Genomic DNA, 25,440 nt, shown 5'->3' on the forward strand with positions numbered 1-25,440 from the left:
ATGGTAATCATCCAATATACACCACAATACTTTCTGTAAAGGGGATTTTGCCTGTCTGTGTAATTATTTCTATCTAATTTACATTTTTTCCAAAAACGTTGCAAAAATCTTACAGCAAAAAATTATATTCTATCCGTTTCCTTTTCAGTTAATAATAATAATAATAATAAATAGCTAAAAACTAACACTTGCATATCATTGCTCTTTTGTTGATTTTAAGTCGCTTTGGATAAAATGTTAAAAAGTGTTAAAAAGTGGATTCAAGAATTAATCTGTTTTTCTCATAAGCATCATTTGTGGTAAAATAGATACATTTTATTAAGATTCAATTTATATGCTTATTTATTTTTCTCATTTATTCCATCCAGTATCTTCAGTAACTTGTTCAGAATTTTTTTTTTTCAAAATAAATATTTTTTAAGAGTTCCATTTGTATAGTGTACATATTTAACCTAAAAAAATAAACTATATAATACTATTTAATAAAAATATTATTTTTAATAAATTGATATTTATATCTAGATTAAAAAACGGATATTTTCCCCAAATTTCTCCTTAATCATTCTTTTTTTAATCACTTTCTAACTTTAACTGCGGGTGTTGTATATCAAAAAATATTGTAATTGATCAAGAACAGTTAATTGTTGGAATCACAATAAATGTCATTGAGGGTTAACTGTGGTAAAAAGTGCCAGAGATGGACTTGAGTGTCTACATTAATGTCAAATAAATATCTTTATGTTCAGAAGGCCAATCTAATTTGCATGACCTTTAAATCAATATATAATGCATATTCATTGACCATTTAATAAAGTTATGCCAACAAATATAGTCTGACACATCTGATTGAGCTGGTAATTAGTTCTTTTATTATGACAAGGCACATCAGGTCTTACAGGCTGTCTTTAAAGATGAACACATTATTTACATTAAACTGCTGGTCTCCTAAGTGATAGAAAAGGCAAATATAAGCAAAGAGACTCATATAAATATACTTGAGTGTGCTTTCTGTAGTAGTGTATGGAGCATAGTGATGTCTAACGAGGACGGAAGAGTGTGTGTGTGTGTGTGTCCCTGAATGAACGTTTGAACGAATCCACACCATTTATAAGCACAATGAACACTTTGCATCAAAAATCACATCATGAGGATTTTATAATCCAAAATCTGTGCATGTGCTTTGGTTTGTGAAGGCAAATATTATCTTGTGTCATCCATCCAAAGAGGCTGAGGCATGATATGATATATATATAAAGAAAAGAAAATACGACCACAATTCAATTTTCCCTCAAAAAATATTAAACTGGGATTCAACAAAACAAACAAATAAAAAAAATCATTAGAAAAGCAACCGAGCACGTTTACGTCCCTCATCCACACTCAAGATGGACGGTTTTGATATGGAATAGTTTAGTCCAGATGTGGACCTGGACTGTAATGCTTCCCCCAGTGCATGCTGGGATATCAGCGCTGGCTCCTCCCTCACTGGTACCAGGGCGTCTTGCGGACCCAGCGCAGGGTGAAGCCGGCGTCCATGCGGATCTTGATGGAGGCGGCCTCGGCTTCTCTCACCGTCTCCTTCACCGACTGCATCAGGTTCTGAGCGTTATGGACCAGCATCTCTGTGGCCTGCGGGAGAACCAGAGCACATTAAGAGCGCTTTCATCCACAAACAGGGTTCAGAGAGGAGCAGAGGCGACAGCTGACCTGCTCCGATTCCTCCTCGCTGATGTTGGTGCGTCCCAACATAGTGGCCTTCACCGTGGAGAGGATCTTCAGCTGTGTGCTGATGGTGGGAATCCTCTCACACACCTGCACAAACACACACAAACACATGAAAACATGTTGCCACTCCACAGTCATTTTTACAGAAACACACAGTTAAAAAGTAGAAATATAACCAGTTGTCTATGCATCCACTACACTGTTCCTAGTCTAAAAAATTGTGTTTGCACCATTTTAACTGTTATAGGAGTGATAAGTCAGCATTCTCGCTCATTTTCAAGCATGCATCTAATTTTTAGTTTCACTAAAAACCAGGAAATAAATTCAAGAGCTGCATCTGAACACCATCGGTTGGAACCATCTGCTTCACTGAATGAATTTAACATCTGGTTCTGAATGAACTGATGTGAATCTTGTTGGAAGGGGTGTAAAAGTGTCACCAAATGAAACACTAAACAACTCATAGATTCACAAGAGTCACTTTAACGAATCCCCTAAAAGCTAGATGGTTTAAAGTTTGTAAATGAAGAAATCACTGTAATTTTACAGTTGTAAATAATATAATATATTGTTTTTTTCACATTTTTTAATTTTTTATTTTACAGTGAACTATTAAAATACTTTTTAGAAATAAAAGTCATCAAAAACAAAATAATATAAATTTAATTTAATAGTACAACTGAAAAATTACTATAAATAAATAAGCATATAATTATTATTTTGTTATTATTATTGAATTATGTACAGCAACTGCAATCTCAATTTTCATAAAAAAAAAAATTAAGTTTGACCCCCCCCCCACCAAATAATTCAGTACACAAATCTACAACAAAATTTATTAAATTTTTATCCAAATTTTATCTTCCATCTGGTCTCAGTTTGGTTTGCTTTTGAGTTTTTTTTTTTTGCTAGCTTTAAAAAAAAAATGTGGTTCAAGCAGTGCTGGCATCCCATCAAAGATAAAGTTAACTACTGAATAAATAAAAAATATAAATATATCATTAAATAAATCTCAAGCTCCGAACACCTCTTCTCACCTGCAGTAAGTTGGTTCGTATGCGTTTGTCTGTGCACTGTTTGGCGACCTCTTTGGCGAGGCGCGTGACCTCGTCCGAGGCTTTAGCGATGTCTTTGGCGCACTGGATGAGCGCTCTCTTATTCCCGCCGGCGCCTCGGACCAGTCGAGACATCTCGGCCATCAGCAGAGCCATGCGCTTGGCCGCTCCGATGATGTCATTACCCTGCAAGAAACCATGGTTTAAGATCCCGCTCGTCAGCGCAGACCACCCATAACCCCACCTGCAGACTGGAGCAGACTCACCTTGCTGGACCACTTGCGAGCCTCGTCGTGCAGCTGCCTCGCGGCCACCATCATGGGCTCGCTGACCATCTCTCCGGCCTGCTGCTCCGGGAACTCCTCGTCCTTCTCCTCCGGCGGTGGAGGTCTGGGAGGAGGAACCTCACCCTCCGGCAGGGGCGGTTTGGGAGGAGCGGCAGTGTCGCTGATCTGAACGAGAAGCAGGATTAGGTGTTTAAAGGGCTGTTTGAACATGCAGCGGGTAAAACAAGTAAAGGTGCTGTTGAAAGTTTCACCAGATCTCGGAAATCCATACATACAAAGACAACAAAACAAATAAGTTAAGAAATTAAAGGTACACTGAGTGATTTTGTGAAAAAAGAATCTCAAAACACTTTTAGCCAATCAGCAGTGAGGGGGCGTGTCTTGTAGTGATAGACAGAAGAGAGCGCTCCATTTGAGTGCACTAGTAATGGGAAGTATTTTACCGCAATATGAACAAATATTTTTTCGAGGCATTTCATTCATTTTATCAAATATAATTAAAGGTCCTGTTGGGGTATGGGCGTGTTTGTTTTGGTGCTTTCAAATATAAACATTGTTTGGCAAAAATCGCTTTGTGCACCTTTAAGTTACGTGTAATAAAATTGAATGCATTCAGTACTTTTTTAACTCGCTGTAAATGTGGTGTAAATAACCACTCTATAATGAAAAATAAATAAATAAATAAGCAAGCTCTTTTCACAGATTCTTGGCAGAGTGATGTCACACAGACCCAGGCCCCTCCCATGACTGTTGATTGACACTGGCGCTTTAACACAGACCAGCAGAGCTCATTAGCATTTAAAGGGACATGCACCGAAACGGGTCGCTGTGAACAGAGCTGTTTTAGACAGGGTAAAAAGGGTGTTGATTTACACTACCTCAGGAATCATATCCCTTATATCCCTAAAGAATCATATCAGCTTGTGTAAAATGGGGAGCCAATGACCCCTTTGGTGCAGTTAATTCGTGCAGCTAGAGGCGTCTGCGGTAAATATCTGACCTGCAGGTGCTCCAGGTCTGGAGGTGGAGGAGGGAAGTCTGGCTCCTGCGGCTGGAACGCCTCCCGCACTTTAGCCACGGCACCCAGGATCTTATAACCCGAGTCCAGAAAGCCCCTCTGAAGGCCTGTCCAGGAACACAGTGGTCATAGGTTCAGCTATGGCTGTGATTGAGTTAAATAAGTGAAGGACAGCACTGTGTTGAGTTACACGCGAGCAGCTCATGATCAGATGGTTTCAGCATCCCAGCATGCTCCACATGAACTGTTACAGTTGATTTGCTTTCACATGCATTGAGAAAACGACATATTTTGTTTAATATTTTTATTTAGAAGTAATAATCTTTTTTTAGTGGATAAAAATATTATAATAGTTCATTTGTTTTATAAACCACATTTTTGCCAAATTGTGAAGCCCTACAAACATGCACAGGAGTGTAATATTACAATAGCAGTATTTACTATTTTGCGTAATATTTGTAATATTAAATAATAATAACAACAACAACAACAATATGAGATAATTTCATAGTCATATTTATATATTATTATAAATATATATAAATATAAATATTCATATAAATTATGAATCCCTACCATCATGTACAATCATATAATAAAGTTTTATTTAGAAATACTACTACAATAGTATTATTGCACTAGATAAAAAAAGAAAGTGATGTTTGCATATTATTAAATAGAAATTAATGATTATTAAAAATAATAATTATAATTATTGTTATTATTATTATTAATTATTATTAAATTAAATTATATAAATATCGCAATAGTAATAGTTATTATTACATGTAATCTTTTTATTTAGCAGTAGTAGTAATAATAATAATAATAATTAAAACGTATTTGATGAATAAATACATATACTTGCACTAGATATATACTTTATATACTGCACTAGATAAAAAAAAAAAGATAATTCTTGCCTATGTGCTCATGATGATGGGTGCTGATATGCAGCTTATGTCTTTCTGTGTGTCTCACCCTGGTCCTGTATGTTGTGTGTCTCACCCTGGTCCTGTATGTTGTGTGTCTCACCCTGGTCCTGTATGTTGTGTGTCTCACCCTGGTCCTGTATGTTGTGTGTCTCACCCTGGTCCTGTGTGTTGTGTGTCTCACCCTGGTCCTGTGTGTTGTGTGTCTCACCCTGGTCCTGTGTGTTGTGTGTCTCTCCCTGGTCCTGTGTGTTGTGTGTCTCTCCCTGGTCCTGTATGTTGTGTGTCTCACCCTGGTCCTGTATGTTGTGTGTCTCACCTTGGTCCTGTGTGTTGTGTGTCTCACCCTGGTCCTGTGTGTTGTGTGTCTCACCCTGGTCCTGTGTGTTGTGTGTCTCACCCTGGTCCTGTGTGTTGTGTGTCTCACCCTGGTCCTGTGTGTTGTGTGTCTCACCTTGGTCCTGTATGTTGTGTGTCTCACCTTGGTCCTGTGTGTTGTGTGTCTCACCTTGGTCCTGTGTGTTGTGTGTCTCACCCTGGTCCTGTGTGTTGTGTGTCTCACCCTGGTCCTGTGTGTTGTGTGTCTCACCCTGGTCCTGTGTGTTTTGTGTCTCACCCTGGTCCTATGTGTTGTGTGTCTCACCCTGGTCCTGTGTGTTGTGTGTCTCACCTCGGTCCTGTATGTTGTGTGTCTCACCCTGGTCCTGTATCTTGTGTGTCTCTCCCTGGTCCTGTATGTTGTGTGTCTCACCCTGGTCCTGTATGTTGTGTGTCTCACCCTGGTCCTGTATGTTGTGTGTCTCACCCTGGTCCTGTATGTTGTGTGTCTCACCCTGGTCCTGTATGTTGTGTGTCTCACCCTGGTCCTGTATGTTGTGTGTCTCACCCTGGTCCTGTATGTTGTGTGTCTCACCTTGGTCCTGTATGTTGTGTGTCTCACCTTGGTCCTGTATGTTGTGTGTCTCACCCTGGTCCTGTATGTTGTGTGTCTCACCTTGGTCCTGTATGTTGTGTGTCTCACCCTGGTCCTGTATATTGTGTGTCTCACCCTGGTCCTGTATGTTGTGTGTCTCACCCTGGTCCTGTATGTTGTGTGTCTCACCCTGGTCCTGTATGTTGTGTTGTGTGTCTCTCCCTGGTCCTGTGTGTTGTGTGTCTCTCCCTGGTCCTGTATGTTGTGTGTCTCAACCTGGTCCTGTATGTTGTGTGTCTCACCCTGGTCCTGTATGTTGTGTGTCTCTCCCTGGTCCTGTATGTTTTGTGTCTCACCCTGGTCCTGTATGTTGTGTGTCTCTCCCTGGTCCTGTATGTTGTGTGTCTCACCCTGGTCCTGTATGTTGTGTGTCTCTCCCTGTCTCACCCTGGTCCTGTGTGTTGTGTGTCTCAACCTGGTCCTGTATGTTGTGTGTCTCACCCTGGTCCTGTATGTTGTGTGTCTCTCCCTGGTCCTGTATGTTTTGTGTCTCACCCTGGTCCTGTATGTTGTGTGTCTCTCCCTGGTCCTGTATGTTGTGTGTCTCACCCTGGTCCTGTATGTTGTGTGTCTCTCCCTGTCTCACCCTGGTCCTGTGTGTTGTGTGTCTCTCCCTGGTCCTGTGTGTTGTGTGTCTCTCCCTGGTCCTGTATGTTGTGTGTCTCAACCTGGTCCTGTATGTTGTGTGTCTCACCCTGGTCCTGTATGTTGTGTGTCTCTCCCTGGTCCTGTATGTTGTGTGTCTCACCCTGGTCCTGTATGTTGTGTGTCTCTCCCTGGTCCTGTATGTTGTGTGTCTCACCCTGGTCCTGTATGTTGTGTGTCTCTCCCTGGTCCTGTATGTTGTGTGTCTCACCTTGGTCCTGTATGTTGTGTGTCTCACCCTGGTCCTGTATGTTGTGTGTCTCACCCTGTCTCACCCTGGTCCTGTGTGTTGTGTGTCTCACCCTGGTCCTGTGTGTTGTGTGTCTCACCCTGTCTCACCCTGGTCCTGTGAGTTTTGTGTCTCACCTTGGTCCTGTGTGTTTTGTGTCTCACCTTGGTCCTGTGTGTTTTGTGTCTCACCCTGGTCCTGTGTGTTGTGTGTCTCACCCTGGTCCTGTATGTTGTGTGTCTCACCCTGGTCCTGTGTGTTTTGTGTCTCACCTTGGTCCTGTGTGTTTTGTGTCTCACCCTGGTCCTGTGTGTTGTGTGTCTCACCCTGGTCCTGTGTGTTGTGTGTCTCACCCTGGTCCTGTGTGTTGTGTGTCTCACCCTGGTCCTGTGTGTTGTGTGTCTCACCCTGGTCCTGTGTGTTGTGTGTCTCACCCTGGTCCTGTGTGTTGTGTGTCTCACCCTGGTCCTGTATGTTGTGTGTCTCACCCTGGTCCTGTGTGTTTTGTGTCTCACCCTGGTCCTGTGTGTTGTGTGTCTCACCCTGGTCCTGTGTGTTGTGTGTCTCACCCTGGTCCTGTGTGTTGTGTGTCTCACCCTGGTCCTGTGTGTTGTGTGTCTCACCTTGGTCCTGTGTGTTGTGTGTCTCACCTTGGTCCTGTATGTTGTGTGTCTCACCTTGGTCCTGTATGTTGGCGGCCATGGCCTTGGCGTCCATGACCATCGGTGAGATGGTTCTGCTGAGCTCGTCTGATGCTGCTTTCACTGTCTCTCTGAACTTGGGATCCTCTGAGTTCTCCACCTCTCGCTTCGCCACCAGCATGATCCGATTGGCTCGCCGGGCGATGCTGGTTGCCCCGGCGACCAGCATCTGAGGCTGGTGATTGGCCATAGCCACCTGACACTTGTCCAGATCTTTCTTGATGGCTTCCTCTGATGCGTCCAGCAGAGACCTGGTGTCGATCGCTTCATCCACCAGACCTGAGGGACAGAGAGAGGTGGGATTTGTTCATTTACTGTTGTTTCCATTACTGTAGTAAACATTGTCCCTACTCAGACAAACATTGTGATTTCAGCCTATTTTTACCACATTATAGTTTCTAATTTAGTGTGATCAAATACTGTAACTAATTTATTCACTGCTCTCTGCTTGTTTTCTGGGTAAAATATCCATTTGTGGATAAAATAAAAAATAAAAGCAATATAAAAATTCAATAAATAAATTAGATCCAGTCTGACATAAAAAGATATTTACTCAAATTAACAAAAAAAAACATTTAAAAATTAAATCTTTATTAAAATTAAATAAGTAAAAATAAATACATTTCATAGATAAATAGATCCTAGAAATAGCATCCTGTCTGACATAAGAATAAAATGAATTAAAAATATTAACTAGACTTAAAAAATATGTAAAATAAAAAAAATAAAAATAAAACCGTATTAGATACTAAATAAAATATAAAATAAATTAAATAAATACATGAAAATATAAGCAATAGATAGATTATACTTTTTTTTTTTAAACATGAGATTTGAATTAAAAAGATTAAAAATAAAATAAAACAATATTAAATGAAAAACAAAGATTAATTAAAATCCAATAAGTAAAAATAAACTCACTACACAGAACGATATATAGCATCCGGTCTAAATAACAAAAATGTAAAATGAAATAAAAATAAAAATAGAACTAGATAAAATAATAGTAAAACAATATTGACTAAAAACATCAAATCTAAAATGAATAGAGCTGATGTCATAGTTCAAGTTAGTCACCGGTCATTTTCTCGACGTTGTCGATCCACTGGTTCTTCATGGTCTCGAAGTGTTCGTAAGCCGCCTGGTTTCCAGGATTCTTCAGGAGGATCCGTGCTGCAGAGACCACCTGAAGATAATACACAGGTTCATATCACACCTGAACGCTCAGTTTTGTCTGTGCTCAGCCGGTGTTTGTTACCTGAGGCGTCAGGTCTCGGGCGGATTTGACGGCCGCCTGGATTCCCTCCACCGTGCTCTTGTTGGCCGTCCCGACCGCAGCCGCTTTCTCCGCCGTGGCTCCCAGACGACCCGCGTGATTCACAAAGTTAGCAGCCCGCTCCTCGAACACCTGATCACACACACACACACGATCAATCACAGAGGAACCAGATGTGCTGCAGCATCAGTGTGTGTGTGTGTGTGTGTGTGTGTGTGTGGGGCACCTCCTCTCTGTTGGGAGCGTCTGGAGGAGCCGTGGCTGCCACCGCCAGCAGTTTGACCGGTGTAGTGGTGTCACTGAAGATATCAGACACCTCCTGAGTCATGGCTTCCTGCATCTTACCCTTCAGCTCCTGACACAGACACACAAACACAGGTTTGGTTTGAAGGAAGTCTCAGAACTGCTCAGCAAGGATGCATTTACTTGATAAAAAAAAACTGTAAAAATTGTGAAAAATTATTACTGTTTGAAACACATGTGTTCTGTGTGAATCTGTGTTAAAGTGTAATATATTTCTGTGATGCACAGCTGTATTTTCAGCATCATTCCTCCAGTTTCAGTGTCACATGATCTTCAGAAATCATGAAAATATGTTGATTTACTGCTCGAGAAACATTTCTGATTATTATCAATGTTGAAAACAGATGCATTTTATTTTTCAGGATTCACAGATGAATAGAAGGTTCAAAAGAACAGCATTTATTTTAAATAGAAATCTTTTGCAACATAATAAATGTCTTTACTGGCACTTTAGATCAATTTAATGCATCCTTGATGAATAAAAGTATTAATTTCTTTGCTGACCTCAAACAATTTAAAGTGAATGCATACAGTATATCTTACATGATTCACTCACCAGCAGGTGGAGATCTTTACTGTATCATAGTGCATGTGTGATATTACATCTAACCCTAGGTTTGTGTGCACTTATTTGTTTCATGCATGCATTTATCACATTTGCTTACATAAAGAGTGATAGTTGTGTATTTGCATGTACATTAAAGGTACAAAGTCCATTTTAAGTTGAGTCATGGTTTCCATGATAATTTTCCACTTTCATCAAAAAAAATAAAATAATTTTTTTAATATTAAATATAAAAAAATTATTATATGAAATAATAACTTATAAACAAATAAAAATCTGAATATTTAAAATATTTAAAAAAATGAATTATGAAGTATTTATTATGAAAAACAAACAAAGCATGTTGACTGTGGAAGAACTAAAATGACTAAAAACCAAAATCAAAACAAATTACAGAATTAATTATTATATATATATAAATTATTATTGGTTAATTATAAACAATAATTAGTAGAATAAATTACAAAAAATATCATACAAATGTAAATGCAAAAATTACAAAAAATATATAATATTTAATATTTAATATGAAAACAAACATAAAAAAAAATATATATATATATAAAATGAATAGTGTGTGAGGAATAGTGAGGGAATCCAGTCTATATAAAAAAATACAAATTTGTCACTATTTAAATAATTTATAATAATTAAAAATAAAAATACTATACAAATGTAAAAAATATATTACTATAGTAATAATTTGTTGTACTGTCAAATAAAAAAATGAGCATTTAAAAATAGTAAATTATTATTTAAATTATTATTATTATTAAAATATTGTATTTAACTAAATTATTAAATTAGAAATGTTGAAATGTTGAAATTAGAAATGTTGCCTTGGCAGATAACTGAAACAAAATAAGTTGAAGTGGAAGAACTACAATTACTAAAACTGAAACAAAAAGAAAACTGAATAATGGGTAATTTATTTTTAAATTGAGATTTCTACATCATGTGAAGCTGAATAAATGATCTCTTCAGTGATGTGTGGTTTGTTCGGAGGACAATATTTGTCTGAGATACAACTATTTGAAAATCTGGAATCTGAGGGAGCACACAAATCTAAATACTGAGAAAATCATCTTTAGTTGTTCAGATTAATTCTTAGCAATGCATATTACTAATCAAAAATTAGGTTTTGTACAATGTACAAATTTACAAAATATCTTCATGGAACATGATCTTTATTTAATATCCTAATGATTTTTGGCATAAAGGAAAAATGTATAATTTTGACGCACACAGTGTATTGTTGTCTATTGCTACAAATAAACCCCAGAGACTCAGGGTCACACACGTCACATGACCTCTGTCTGACCTTGAGTGTGTCCTGCAGCTGTTGAGCGATGGCGCGGGCCTGAGGACCGTCTCCCTCCCCGCGCGCCGCTAGCTCCGCTAACTGCCCCATCAGGTGCTCCACCTCCTCACATTTACCCAGCAGCCCCTGCCTCTGAGACGCCGGCAGAGCATTGGCCAGACGCCGGCCCTCGGCCAGCAGCCCGCGGATCGCAGCCTGACCTGCACACACACACACACACACACACACAGACTCATGTGAAGAGGTCAGCGCTGACGGAGTGTGAGGAGAGAGAGAGAGAGAGCCGCACCGACGCCGCTGTCGTCCAGCGAGGGGTTCTCCATCCATCTCTGCGCCTGCTCCATCTTCCCCTCCAGGTGGACGGCTGCTTTGGCCGGACGAGTGTTGGCCACCGCTTTACTGGTTTTGGACTGGAGGTTCTGCAGAGCCGTGGAGATCTGCTTCGCCAGCGCTCGAGCCTCAGGAGTGTCTCCCTTACCTCTGAACACACACACGCACACACACCAGAGAGAGATCACCTTTAGATCAGTTAGAATTGACACTACATTATTTTGGATCACATGACCCAACATGACACACACTAACACATGCAACACACACACACACACACACACACACACACACACACACACACACACACACACTCACACTATTATTTAAATATTTAAATCGAGAAATGCATGACAGCAATATTACTATTTTAATATAAAATAAAAATACTAATTTGTCACTATTTAAATAATTTATAATAATTAAAAATAAAAATACTATACAAATGTCACAAATATATTACTATAATAATAATTAGTTGAACTGTCAAATAAAAAATGAGCATTTAAAAATAGTAAATTATTATTTAAATTATTATTATTATTAAAATATTGTATTTAACTAAATTATTAAATTTAAATCATGAAAAAATGTATTGTAAAATAATTATTGAAATAGTTTGTTATTCAAAAAACACAAAAATTAAAGAAATATTACTGTAATAATAATATTATTGTACTGTCAAATAAACAATTAGTATTTATTATTAATAATATTAATAATAACAATATTAACAAAATACTTATTATTTGAATACTATTTATTATTTTATTTTATTAAATTATAATACTATTGCAATGTACAATAGACTAGTATTTAATAATATCAATATTAAGATTTTAATAAAAAAAAATTATTCAAATAATATAATTTAAATAAAGAAGTAATACTAATAATATATAAAACAGTATTTAATAATGGTTTTTTTTTTTTTAGAACAAGTTTAAAATTACAAACCTAGTTTTTAGTCTTAATTTCTTTGCTTTCAAACATTACACCACAGATCTTTTATTAAGGCAGAAAACCTAATGGAAATCTTTTGGCTTCTCTTTTAAAGACAACAGATTTATTTAATGAGATGCTGGTTATAAAACAGAGGATTTCAACATAATTGCGTTCACAGCTGATTTGAATCAGTCTTAAAAAAAGATCCTAAATCTGAGCTGAAACAGGCCGAATCTCTGGAAGTGTCTGTGAATCTGCAAAACTGTTGCCCAGCTACAGCCAAACAATGGAAAGCGTGATTCCTGGCGTGGGAAGGAACGGGAAGCCTCACTAACATTCCGAAGATTCTGGCCAAGATTCCGCACAGAGCCCAAACTGCTGTTGGGAGATACGTACGCTCTCTTGAGCTCGGAGAGTTTGGCGGTGAGCCCTGCGATCTCGCCCATGCTGCGCAGGATGTCCTCTCGCTCCTCGGGATCTCCGCAGAGATCCGCGATCTTCCTGGCTTCTCCCAGAAGAGCCCTGATGTTCTCCTCTCCCTCCGGACCGCTGTGAGGATCCGCCAGCCAGCTCTGCCGATCACAAACACGAGCGGCGCTCAGAACGACGTCGAGACAGCTGCGTGATTGATCCGGACGAGGAAGAGGACTCACCTGAGCGGCGTCGATCCTCTTGGCGATGGCTTGTTTGGAGCCGGTCATGGCCTCTAGTTTACGTGCCGCATTTTCCACTTTCCCGGTCAGGACGTCCAGACCCTGAGACACCTGCTGCGCTTTCTGCATGGCCACCGGACTCGCTCCCTGACCCCTGCGCAGGACACACACACGTCACACACAACACGAGACACACACATGAGAACGCTTTCATACTGGCAAGCTTCGAGACAAAAGACACGGATGGATTTCCCTCCACTCACTAGAAACCAAATACAGCTGAATTGCTTTGAACCATGCAGCATACAAATTAAATTGTATAAAATACTAAATGTAAATGTTTTTATATTATTAAAAAAAAAATTACATACCTACTTTTAATATTATATATATATATGAAAAAACAATATTTAAACAATTTTAAAAGAAAATACTATATACTTAATTATTTGATTAATTATTATGACTAAATATATAGAAATTTTAAACATTAATTTAGCTTAAAAACTGTTTCAATGTAAATACTTTACAATTATTTTTTGATAAACAATATAGGAATAAATATTTTTTATATTATCTTTGACAATCACAGTATTTAATTCTATAAATATTTGTATAAATATTTATTATTATTTATTTAAAACAAATTAATTATTTTAACATAATTATCATAAACAATACTTGAGCAATTGTTTAAATATGATTTATAATAAAAATACTAAAAATACTAATACATGTAAAAAAATAATTTATTTGATAAACAAAGTACTTCAACCTAATTATTTTTACATTAAATGTTATTTAGATATTTAAAAATTTTACTATTGTTTGATAAGAAAATAACTATTTTTAATGTTTAATAAACAATTTTGATTAAAATATCGAAAACAAATATTTTTATATCATATTTGATAAGTAAAAAATACTTAATTGTAAATGTCAGTATCATTTTTGTAAAAGAAAATTAATAAATATTTTGAATACATAAAATAAAAAAAATAAAAAAATAAAAAAATAAAATAAAATAAAATAAAATATCTGGAGTATCGTACCTGGCCCGCAGCTCGGACACCTGCTCAGTAAGTTGTCCCAGTGTTTTGGCCGTACCCACGATGTCTCGTCTCTCTTTCCCAGCACAGAGCTCGCCAACTTTCCCGGCTTCATCCAGGATCTGACGGATGGCCTGCTCTCCCGGGTCACCTGCAGCAGCACAGCATCAGCAAACATGATCACCCTCTTCTTCTCGTCTGATTATTTAATCAGACGTTTCTCCTGGAGGTACCTGGCTGTGCGTGTGGGTCTCGGAGCCAGTTCTTGGCTTGGGCCATTTTGGAGTCGATCTGAGCCAGAGCTCTCTTCATGTCCTCTGTGTCCTGCAAACCACGTCCAGCAAATAACACTCACAGTCCAGCATCAGATGAACACAACAGACACAGAACATCTCACATCAGGACGTCCGGACCACTCTTCTGGACTCTGGAGCGTCTGTGTGTGTGTGTGTCTCTGTGTGTGTGTGTGTGTGTTTGTGTGTGTGTGTCTGTTTTGTGTGTGTGTGTGTGTGTGTGTTTGTCTGTGTGTGTTTGTGTGTGTGTGTGTGTGTGTCTGTGTCTGTGTGTCTGTCTGTGTGTGTTTGTGTGTGTGTGTGTGTGTGTCTGTGTCTGTGTGTGTGTCTGTCTGTGTGTGTTTGTGCGTGTCTGTGTATGTTTGTGTGTCGGTGTGTGTGTCTGGCTGTGTGTGTGTGTGTGTGTGTGTGTGTGTGTGTGTGTGTGTATGTGTGTGTGTCTGGCTGTCTGTCTGTGTGTGTGTCTCTGTGTGTGTGTGTGTGTGTGTATGTGTGTGTGTGTCTGTGTGTGTGTGTCTGTGTGTGTGTGTGTGTGTGTGTGTCTGTGTGTCTGTGTGTGTGTGTGTGTGTGTGTGTGTGTCTGTGTATGTGTGTGTGTCTGTGTGTGTGTGTCTGGCTATCTGTGTGTGTGTGTGTGTGTGTGTGTGTGTGTGTCGGTGTGTGTGTGTGTGTGTGTCTGTGTGTGTGTGTGTGTGTCTGTGTGTGTGTGTGTGTGTGTGTGTGTGTGTGTCGGTGTGTGTGTCTGTGTGTGTGTCTGTGTGTGTGTCTGTGTCTGTAGTTATTTTGGCAGTTGTCTGTGATTTATTAATAGTTATTATTAAACCTCACTGAATATATATTAATTAGTGTAGTTATTTCTTATTTTTTTTATGAAACTTCTCAGTCTGCATTCAAAAACAAATCCCATATTTTTCACTCACATGCGACAAATCTGTGTTGAAATATCATGAAGAATCAGAAATGGACATTCTTCATTCAGACCTGTTTATTGATCATTAGACTTCAGTCAGATCACAGATCAGGGAATGATGCCAATTTAGCTCAAGATTGGTCAGAACTGTGTGCTTTTCTTCTCCATAGTGCGAAGATGACGGAAGTTAACCAGTGACTTATATTTTTATGCATTATACATATACATTCTAAATCTACTAGAAATACAATTAAAAAAAAAGAATAGAAAAATGTATATATTATTTCTATCATTATATTTTACTCAATGCAAGTGAATCCATAATGAAAGTGATCCTGAAGCTTCTGTTGAAGCAGATCTTCCTCCGAGTCGAGCTGTTTAACACTCCTGCAGCGTCAGACTCGAACCCACAAACCTCACAGTTGCTCTCATCGGTCAAACCCGCGCTCTCAGGCTCTGCTCAAAGCTGGACTATGTGTCGTCTGTGTCTAGCTCAGTTATTAGTGTGTAAACCAGTCTTAAGCTAGTCTGAGGTGGCTGAGAGAGACATAAACCAGCGGAGACCAGAAAACCACCTTAGACTGGTTCAAGAAGCTTTGCAAAGAGAAGACAGGAAATGATGTGGAGGAGGAGGAGTCAAGACAGGAAATGATCAGCTCAGGCTATTCACACATATTATATATAATACAGTTCAGTGATGAGAGCCTGCATTCACACACACACACACACACACACACACGATCTCAGAGCAATACCAGATTAAACACACACACACACACACATGTTAAACATGAAGCCATCCGTGAGCCGTGACAAACCTCTGCTTCCTTCTCCAGCATTAAATCCTCAGTTTATATGATAAAAGTTATTATTTTTGCTGCATCTCACATATTTAAATGTTTATTAAAAAGCATATAATTTTGTTAATAAATTAAACAATATTTTTTTTAATTATATATAATTTTTTTATAAATAATATATTTTTAAGCAGGATTTTTATTTAGAAAGGATGCATTTAAATTATCAAAATTGACAGTAAAAGATTTCTGGTTTAAATAAATGCTGTTCTTTTGACCTTTATGTTCAGCTGTGAATCCTGAAAAATCAAATTCACCACAGTTTCCACAAAAATATTGCGCAGCAGCTGTGTTCGAGCTAAATATAATACAGAAACTTATCTGTAAAGCTGCCTTGTACGGTGAAGAGAGCTAAACAAATAAACTGGATCCAATCAGATCAAACTGATGAGTTTTTCTGTTAGCATCACACACTTCACTCCAAACCTGCGAACACACACACACACACACACACACACACGCGAGAGAGAGACAGAGAGAGAGAGAGAGAGAGAGAGAGAGAGAGCGCATGCGCACAGATCCTTACCTTCTACAGCGAGGAACACAAACCCAGAGAGGAGAAACAGAGCACACATGTGAACAAGAACCAGTGAAAAGATGCACGGAGAGAAACACTGATGATACACTAAAGCCACATCTGACAGATTTAACCTTCGACCTCCAGCACATGACCTCATCTCACAAAACCTCCAGACTTCATCACCAAAATTAGGAGCAAAAACATTTCTGAAAATATTATTATTAAGAAACTGTTAAGATTTTAGGATGGACATCATTTTAATATTAATATAAAATATAATATTCACATGCATATTGTGTAATGCAAATATAAATGACCCTTTATTTTAATGTAAAAAAAAAAATCCCTTAACCGTAAACGATTATATAAAAATGATAATATATCATAATAATAAAAAATGAAAAATTATTTGCTTTTTTCCCCACATAAGAGTAATAAAAAATGGGGGTAAAATTGCGTAATTGTCATGATTAATTGTTACAATGCATAACATCTTTTTATTTATTTAAAAAAAAATTATATAAAATATATTTAATATACTCACATTTACATTATTTCCCCCCTGCATTTTGTTAAATGAGAATAAATTATTTTATTTTAATTTAAAAAAATCACTTTAATATAAAAATATATAAAAATATATACATTTTACAAATACTCAAAAAATTGTAAAATGTCCACACTAATTATAGTAAAACAAAACTCTTCAATTCAATTTAAATAACTGAATCATATTTTTTAACCTCACAACAGTAATGAAAATCTGCATAAGTGTCATAGTGATCACTGTCATCTTAACAGTCTGAAAACATTCTTCCTTTTCTTTAAGACATGTATTCTTTCTTTGATTTTCATTTTTTTTGGAGTGGAATACATTTGTGAGACTGATTCCAGAAGCTTTGAAAACTGTGATATGCTGATGTTTCCATGCATGTGTTAATGAATAGCATGCAGCTCTAGAGAAACAAGGCTCCTACGGCACATTCAACCGTAACATTTTTACTCTTACAAGTTAACAAAGCAACAAACATTTAAGGCAACAAACTTCAGTTCTAATGTATCGTTAGTCCTAAAGTGATCTGGAAGAACTTGTCAGTGTGCTCGTGTCTATCCCAGCCAAACCTCAGGATTTACTTCACAACCTAAAAACCTGAAACCAGCTCAACAAATACACAACACACAAACACACCTGTGTTTGCAAACACCACCCTTCAAATCTAGATTTAAACATACTTTTGCAATATATGTTTCATGTTCAACCAACACTAGAATGCATATGCATGCATGATGTATAATATGTGTGATAGATAATATAAGGTCACAGCCTCGTGCATGCGTCTTGTGTGTTTGTGAGGTGCATGCACATGACCACACCATGACCTTTGCCCTCTCACACACCTTACTGGCCCAGGCGTCCTCGTCCCAGGACGTGAGCTGCAGCACGCGGATGATTTCATTGATTTCTGTGCTCATCTTCGTCACGGTGAAGTTCCTGTTCTTCAGGGCCTCCTCCACACCTTTCCCCTGAGACGTCCGGGTCGTCACAAAGATCTTGATGCCTGCGTGAGACACCAACAGATACGTTCTGCTCACCAAGGATGCATTTATTTGATCGCAAATACAGTAAAAATTGTGAAATATTATTACAATGCAAATCAGCTGTTTTCTGTGTGAATCTGTGTTAAAGTGTAATTTATTTCAGTGAAGCTCCGCTGTATTTTCAGCATCATTCCTCCAGTCTTCAGTGTCACATGATCTTCAGAAATCATGAAAATATGATGACATGCTGCTTCATATTTTTGTGGATGCATTTTATTTTTCAGGATTCACAGCTCAAAAGAGCAGAATTGGTTTCAAATAGAAAACATCGAGAGCAATTCAATGCATCCTTGGTGAATAAACGTATGAATTTCTCTGAATGTCAGAGGTCAGAGGTCAGGGGTCAGATCAGACCTGAGATGAGGACGGGCAGCAGCTCTTTGACGGTGTTCATGGAGTTGACCAGCATGACTCTGTGCTCCTGATGAGTTAACTCCTGCTGACGCTCGTCGATCATCTTGGCCATCTTCGTCATGCCTGAGAACAAAATACAGTCAGATGTGTGATGCTTTATCTGCTAAACACGGACGGACTGACCCGTCTAGTCCTGAGCAACAGAATAAGAGATGATGAGCAAATCTAGTCTAATCTATCACAGACAATTATAGAAGCAAAACAGCCCAAAAAATCTAATGCAACATGAAGTGTTAAGCAATAATTGGAGATAATTTGTTAAATAGAAAGTTTAAAAAGTAACAGGAAGCCTTTGTAACATTATAAATGTCTTAACTGTCACTTTTCATCAATTTAATGTATCCTTGATTAATAAAAGTATTAATTTCTTAAAAAAATATATATATATATTTCCTAGAAATATTTTAATATTTATTGCAAATATTTTAAATATTATTTACCTAAAAAAAAAAAAAAAAAAAAAAAATTATATATATATATATATATATATATATATATATATATATATATATATATATATATATATATATATATATATATATATATATATATATATATAAATTCTGGAAAATATAAATCAAAAAAAAAAAAACAATTAAAAAAAAAACAATCTGAATTTAAGCAATTTAAAAATTAAAGCACATTTTAACAGCGCTCAACATTTTAACAGTAGCTTATTTATATTTCCTAGAAATATTATTATTATTTTATTTCAAATATTTTAAATATTATTTACCATTTATTTTTATTAGTTTTTTGCCCAAATAAAAAAACACAACAATCTGGAAACTACTGATCTATAATACACTTTAAAAAATTAAAGCACATTTTAACAGCGTTCAATATTGAACAGTATCTTATTTATATTTCCTAGAATTATTTAAATAATTTATTGTAAATATTGTTACTATTATTAACATTTTTTATTATTTTTTATCTTTACAATCTGGAAAGTATTTATCTATAATGCACTTCACAGAGCAGCAAAACAAACAAACAAATCAGAAACAGATAACAAACAAACAAACAGAAAAAACAATTATAGACGAACAAAAAAAAATGTAATAATAATGATCAAAAAGCAACATAACATGCATAAGGCGATAACTCAACACTGTTTTTGTCCTAATCAGCCACATAATCATCACAGTGTGAAGCCCCGCCCACAGGGAAATCTTATTGGTCCAAATCCTGCTCCACATAACTGCATATAAAACACGACACAGATACCTGGTCCCAGGTTCTTGGTGTAAGTGACCAGGTCCTCCATGGACTCCACCACCTCAGCCACGGTCAGATACTCCAGAATCCCTTTACACACACGGATGATCTTACGAACCTGAGGTCAGCGAGAAGAGCAGATAATCTGTCAGCACAGAGGCACGAGCTCAGACGCACAGGGATGAAGGCATGAAAGGGTTTTAAAAGCATCGCACCTCGGCCTCGTCGAAGGTCAGAAGCAGGTCAGAGGTTCCTGACAGGATCCCGCGGGAACCGTCGATCAGATAATCTCTGGCTTGGACTGAATACGGGTCGGCCTTCAGCATCTGAGCCGCCTGAACCAGTTTAGTGCACGCCGTCTCAACCCTACAGAGAAATAATAACAGCTATAAACACTCAGCATCTTAGAAGACTCTTCTGCTCACCCAGGCTGCATTTAATTGATCAAAAAAATCGTACAAAATTGTGAAATATTATTACAATTTAAAACAGCTGTTTTCTAAGTGAATCGGTGTTAAAGTGTAATTTATTTCTGTGATGCTCCGCTGTATTTTCAGCATCATTCCTCCAGTCTTCAGTGTCACATGATCTTCAGAAATCAGAATAATATGATGATTTACTGCTCAAGAAACATTTCTGATTATTAGCAATGTTGAACACAGTTGTGATGCTCAAAATTTCTGTGGAAACTATGATGAACTTTATTTTTCAGGATTCACAGGTGAACAGTACTTTCAAAAGAACAGCAATCTTTTGCAACATTATAATTGTCTTTACTGTCATTTTTGAACAATTTAATGCATCCTTGATAAATAAAATTATTAATTTATTTTAAAAACTTAGTGTAGTTATGTATATTTCCTAGAAATATTTTATTGTAAATATTTTAAATGTTTTTTTTTTTTGTTTTTTTTTTACTAAAAATAAATAATAATCATCAATCTGAAAAGTATACACTTATAAAGGATAAATCCAGAAACTTATTTACAGGAAAACAATGGCAGACAATGCAAACCATTACTAAAAATCACTCTTGCAAATTTAATTAAACCTTGTCCATGTCAGATAAGTAGAAACTGCTACAGCACAATGTAGAACATCACAGAAAACCTAATGTTTACATTTACAAGCGTAAAAATGGTCATATGCATCACATGTTCTGCTTCTGTTTAGTATGTATTTTTCAGTTTTGGTATTAGTCAGAGTCCCAAACACAGTCAATCCCACATGCATGCTTTTTTTCCCGTCAGGATCTCTAAATCACGTAGGAGTGGCATATTAAACCCTGCTTCCCGCAACACACACACACACACACACACATGCACACACACACACACACACACACACACACACACACGCACACACGTCCTATTCATCTGAGTCTGACTGTCGTCAGGAGGGTTTTGTTGTTGTTGCAGAATGGAGACTATATGGTGTCATATTTCTCTGTGGCAGGACAGACCACAGATGTGTGTGTGTGTGTGTGTGTGTGTGTGTGTGTGTGTGTGTGTGTGTCTGTGTGTGTGTGTGAGAGAGAGAGACAGGAGAGCAAGGTCACGACAGTGTGTGTGTGTGAAGGCGACAGTAATGCATATGAATTTAAATCAGCATCACTGCTCCAGGCCACACAGGAACACACACTATATTTAGAGGGAGACAGAGGTTGTGTATTATCAGTAATCCATCCGTTCCTCCGGAGTCAGGATCTGAGCGCCGCAGAATAAACTCAGGAATGACTCCAAGCAGCTGCGTCTAACATGAAACCATAAGAATAACACAACGTCTGAGTCAACAGCTGAAAACATCCACAGAGACAGCACACGTCTGTGGGCTCTGAGATCAGCAGCTCAGACTCCAACAGATAAACCTCTGCTGGGCCGGAGATGGTGTGTGCTTCAGGAGATTTTCAGCTAGTTCCGGTTTTATTGTGTTTAGTTATTCCCTAAACAGCACACTGACAGACATCTGCAGTCACACATCAACTGAAGTCATTCATTTTCAATGAGAGTCGGTGATTTGAAGGGATTTTACTGCGATTCATCTTGAAGGATTTCCTCATGAATCGAACTGATTCAGTTCAACTCACTGACTCTATTTGTTAAATATCCCACAAGAGATGACGATTACTAGTATTACCCTTTATTTCAAAAGATTTGAAACAATGCTATGATATTTCATGGTGTTTTTGTAGGTTTTGAAGCATGCAAGCTCTAGTCAAAATCAGAAACAATATGATGAATATGACAAAAGATTCAATGACACGAATATTATTTGGCTCCAGTATTTCAGTATTTTTAACTGAACATATCTGAACCTTAAAAGTGCACTGTCTCCATTGTAAGAGTGCAAAAGACTAATGCATTATTTAAAATGTCTTTTTTGTGTCATACGGGTTTAGGACGAGTCGATGTGGCATTTATGGGTGAACTGTCCCTTTAAGTTGAGCTCAGTTTTTATGCAAATGAGTAGTGATGTAATGCAGACATTTGATACACTGTTACATGTCCATAATGTGGCCTCAAGTCTCCGAACGCATATCAACTTCAGTCTGCACAGCCCATATAATCCTGAACAACACTGAGAAATCTGAATGATCTGAACAGGATAATAATTCAGAATTCACGAGTAAAGCAGAGATTCGGTATGATTTCTAGTGATTCTCCCGGGAGGTGTAGCTGTGTTTGCTTCGGCATGTCCACACCTGATTTATTAGTCAACACAGCTGCTTTAGAGCACTTCCTCCCTCAACAAACACACACACACGCACACACGCAGAGACAACAGAGTTAGCTCAAATAATGTGCATTTAAATTGATATACAATGCATTCATTTATGCATTTATTTATAAATGTAAATAGAAGTTCATGCATTCAATGTGAATCAAAGCCATGGCTGATGCTGCAGAGTGTCATTATTCACATAGGAACACACACACTTAACATGCCTTCCATGACCTTTCCCTTCAACAGAATGTGTGTGTGTGTGTGTGTGTGTGTGTGTGTGTGTGTCTTACTTTATAAAGGCAGGCGGCATGTCTCTCCTCATGATGGGATCCTCGGTGGTCTGAACAGTCTCTTTGCCCACCTGCACACACACACACACACACACACACACACACACAAAACACACAGTAGACGTAAAAATCATATACATTTGAATTATTTCAATAAAACGCTTTCAGATTCCGATTCAATGATTCATTGCATTGTAAGAAGCTATATATTAAATATATTATATATATATTTTATTGTAAATATATATTATTCATATATTAAAATATTTTAATGCATAATAATGTATGTTTCATTTCCAGAGTGTGTGACTTTATTTCTTCAGTGCAACACAAAACAAGACGTTTTTTCAAATAAATAATCATGCAATTAAATAAATAACCAATTAAACCTACTAAGCTCGATTTCTTTTAAGGGAATCAATTCAGCTCAGATTCAATGATTCGTTTCCGTCGTGAGAGTAGCACTTCTGCATTTATTTTTTCTTTATATTGTCCACAATGCACACATTTGCAATGATATTTTACATAAATTAACATCCATTGCAACTAAAGGGTTGTGAATCAGTATTTTTAGCTTTGAGTCATCTTATAACCAGTCAGTAATTACGCTGATTTAAGTCTCTCAAGCCAAGCACAAAATAAGAGCTTCTAAACTGGGCTTTCATTCAGAGTCATGTCAACATTTCCTCGTGTGTGAGTCAGAGTTTAATTCCAGATCAGATCAGCACACGAGCAGCTCTGTTGTCATCCATGACTTCATGTTTGGTTGCTCTCCAGCATCTGCTGCTTGATAATATGCTCTCGCTGAGGAAACTCAAGGCCACGTTTAACCGGTTTCTTCCAAAATTAGCTCACTGATGGGATTCTAACACGATGCAAAAACCCAAGTCTGTGGTTCTCAGTATACTCTCAAGTCTAGTTTATTTCTGCAGTGTGATGAGAAAGAAGTCCAGTTTCACATCTCTGAGTTATTCTGGTCACTAGAGAAGACGCGGGTCCCTTAAAATCGTATGATGTACGACATTGGTTCATTTCTCTATTTTTCACTGCTTTTTTCTCACAGAAAAGAGCAGCATGTTCTTCTTCTGCTCAGCTGAAATAGAAATGATGACGGGTGTCTGGCAGTTACACACACACACACACACACACACAAATACACACACACACACACACACACACACACACTGCTGTCAGGTTACAGTGTTCCTGTCAGACAGGTAAGAACAGGTTTAGTCAAAGCCTACACTGCTTTAAATGGAAAGTCCACCCAAAAATCTAAGTGTTGCCTTTCAATCTTTCACTATTTTGTGTGGAACACAAAAAGAGATTTATTGCATAAATTATAGAAATGTTCTTCGTAATACAGACCGCGGTCATAAAGTAAATATATCCATTCACTGAAATAAATTAAAGTAATTATTCTAAATAATTAAAAGAAACTTATTAATTCTATTACAATTAAAATAAATCCAAAATCATTTAAAATAATTCATATTTGTATTTACATTTATTAAAATAAATGTAAAAAAATATTTAAAATAGACACAAAGTTGTAATAATTTAATTATCCCCCAACCCAAATCATGAAAAATTTATTATAATTAATAATTAATTAAAATAAAATGTATTTGAAATAACTGACATCAATTGAAATACATCAAAAATAATTCCAAAGGACTCAAAATCCCTACAAATAATTAATAATTAATAATAAAATCTAATTCAAATAAAAGTTATTTAAATATGACTATTCAACTTAAAATAAAACAAAAATACATTTCAAATAATTAAATTCATTCAAAAATAAATAATTAAAATAAATACTAATCCAGAAATTTTAATAAATGAATGATATTCCTATATTCCACGTCTTATAAAGTGCATTAAACAAAATTTGGTTGCACTTTATTTTTCAATACGTGTACTAACATGTACTTACAGTGTACTTACAGTGTATTTATCTAAGACAGTTCTGGTAATACAGGGTTAATACATGGGGTAGGGTTAGGTTTAGGGGTAGGTTCAGGATTAATACCTAGTTATTACACAGTTATTGTAATTACTATAATAAGTACATAGTATGTACATGAGGAACAGGACTGTAAAATAAAGTGCATTAAACAAAATGTAAAATAGTTATTTCCTAAAATATTCCCCTTAAGTGAATCTCATAAATCTTGTTTGCACTAATGTTATATTCCATTATTTCAAGCATTATTTGAAATGATGTATCCTTTTGGTTACTCAAATCCAACAACAAAAGTGAATCATTTTCAGTGAATAGCACTTAAAGTTGACTTGGTTTCTTCTACATAGCAATCCCAGAATATAGCGCATGAGGAATGTGAACTACTTTACTTCAACAACCTCACAACGACAGTAAAACATCCGCTTTTGATTTCCACTGAAGAAAGACAGTCACACGGGTTTGGATGGACGTGAAGAACAGTTCAGGCTGAAACATCACCTAATGATGAAGTCACTTCCTGTAACCATCATTATACACTTCACAGAGTCGAGAACAGTTGCTCGCGTCCGGCTAACAGACGGCTCTTTATACACGCTTCACAATGCTCTACACACACGCTGAGAAGAGCCCTCGGAG

General features: G+C 37.1%; 1 protein-coding gene across 3 annotated transcripts in view; it reads right to left on the bottom strand.

Moving 5' to 3' along the window:
• Positions 1–846: 846 nt before the first annotated feature.
• LOC127968804 (vinculin-like) overlaps positions 847–25,440 on the bottom strand; it is a 29,667-nt gene continuing 5,073 nt past the window's right edge. The window contains exons 2-22 of one of the 3 annotated variants that reach the window (XM_052570150.1): positions 22,836–22,906; positions 20,037–20,187; positions 19,831–19,939; positions 18,541–18,663; positions 17,986–18,146; positions 14,241–14,331; positions 14,011–14,158; positions 12,959–13,112; positions 12,702–12,877; positions 11,320–11,510; positions 11,031–11,230; positions 9,068–9,196; positions 8,824–8,973; positions 8,643–8,751; positions 7,542–7,844; positions 5,499–5,525; positions 4,068–4,192; positions 3,047–3,232; positions 2,763–2,966; positions 1,708–1,812; positions 847–1,629 (exon numbers count right to left, since the gene is read on the bottom strand). In XM_052570150.1, coding sequence (XP_052426110.1) covers positions 1,483–1,629; positions 1,708–1,812; positions 2,763–2,966; positions 3,047–3,232; positions 4,068–4,192; positions 5,499–5,525; positions 7,542–7,844; positions 8,643–8,751; positions 8,824–8,973; positions 9,068–9,196; positions 11,031–11,230; positions 11,320–11,510; positions 12,702–12,877; positions 12,959–13,112; positions 14,011–14,158; positions 14,241–14,331; positions 17,986–18,146; positions 18,541–18,663; positions 19,831–19,939; positions 20,037–20,187; positions 22,836–22,906 — 3,060 coding nt within the window. In that variant the 3' untranslated portion in view covers positions 847–1,482. Of the gene's footprint in view, positions 1,630–1,707; positions 1,813–2,762; positions 2,967–3,046; positions 3,233–4,067; positions 4,193–5,498; positions 5,526–7,514; positions 7,845–8,642; positions 8,752–8,823; positions 8,974–9,067; positions 9,197–11,030; positions 11,231–11,319; positions 11,511–12,701; positions 12,878–12,958; positions 13,113–14,010; positions 14,159–14,240; positions 14,332–17,985; positions 18,147–18,540; positions 18,664–19,830; positions 19,940–20,036; positions 20,188–22,835; positions 22,907–25,440 lie in introns of all 3 variants that reach the window. The other 2 variants (XM_052570149.1, XM_052570151.1) reach the window with 2 other exon arrangements.

Source organism: Carassius gibelio, chromosome B12 (assembly GCF_023724105.1).
Source record: "Carassius gibelio isolate Cgi1373 ecotype wild population from Czech Republic chromosome B12, carGib1.2-hapl.c, whole genome shotgun sequence".
NCBI lineage: Eukaryota > Metazoa > Chordata > Actinopteri > Cypriniformes > Cyprinidae > Carassius > Carassius gibelio.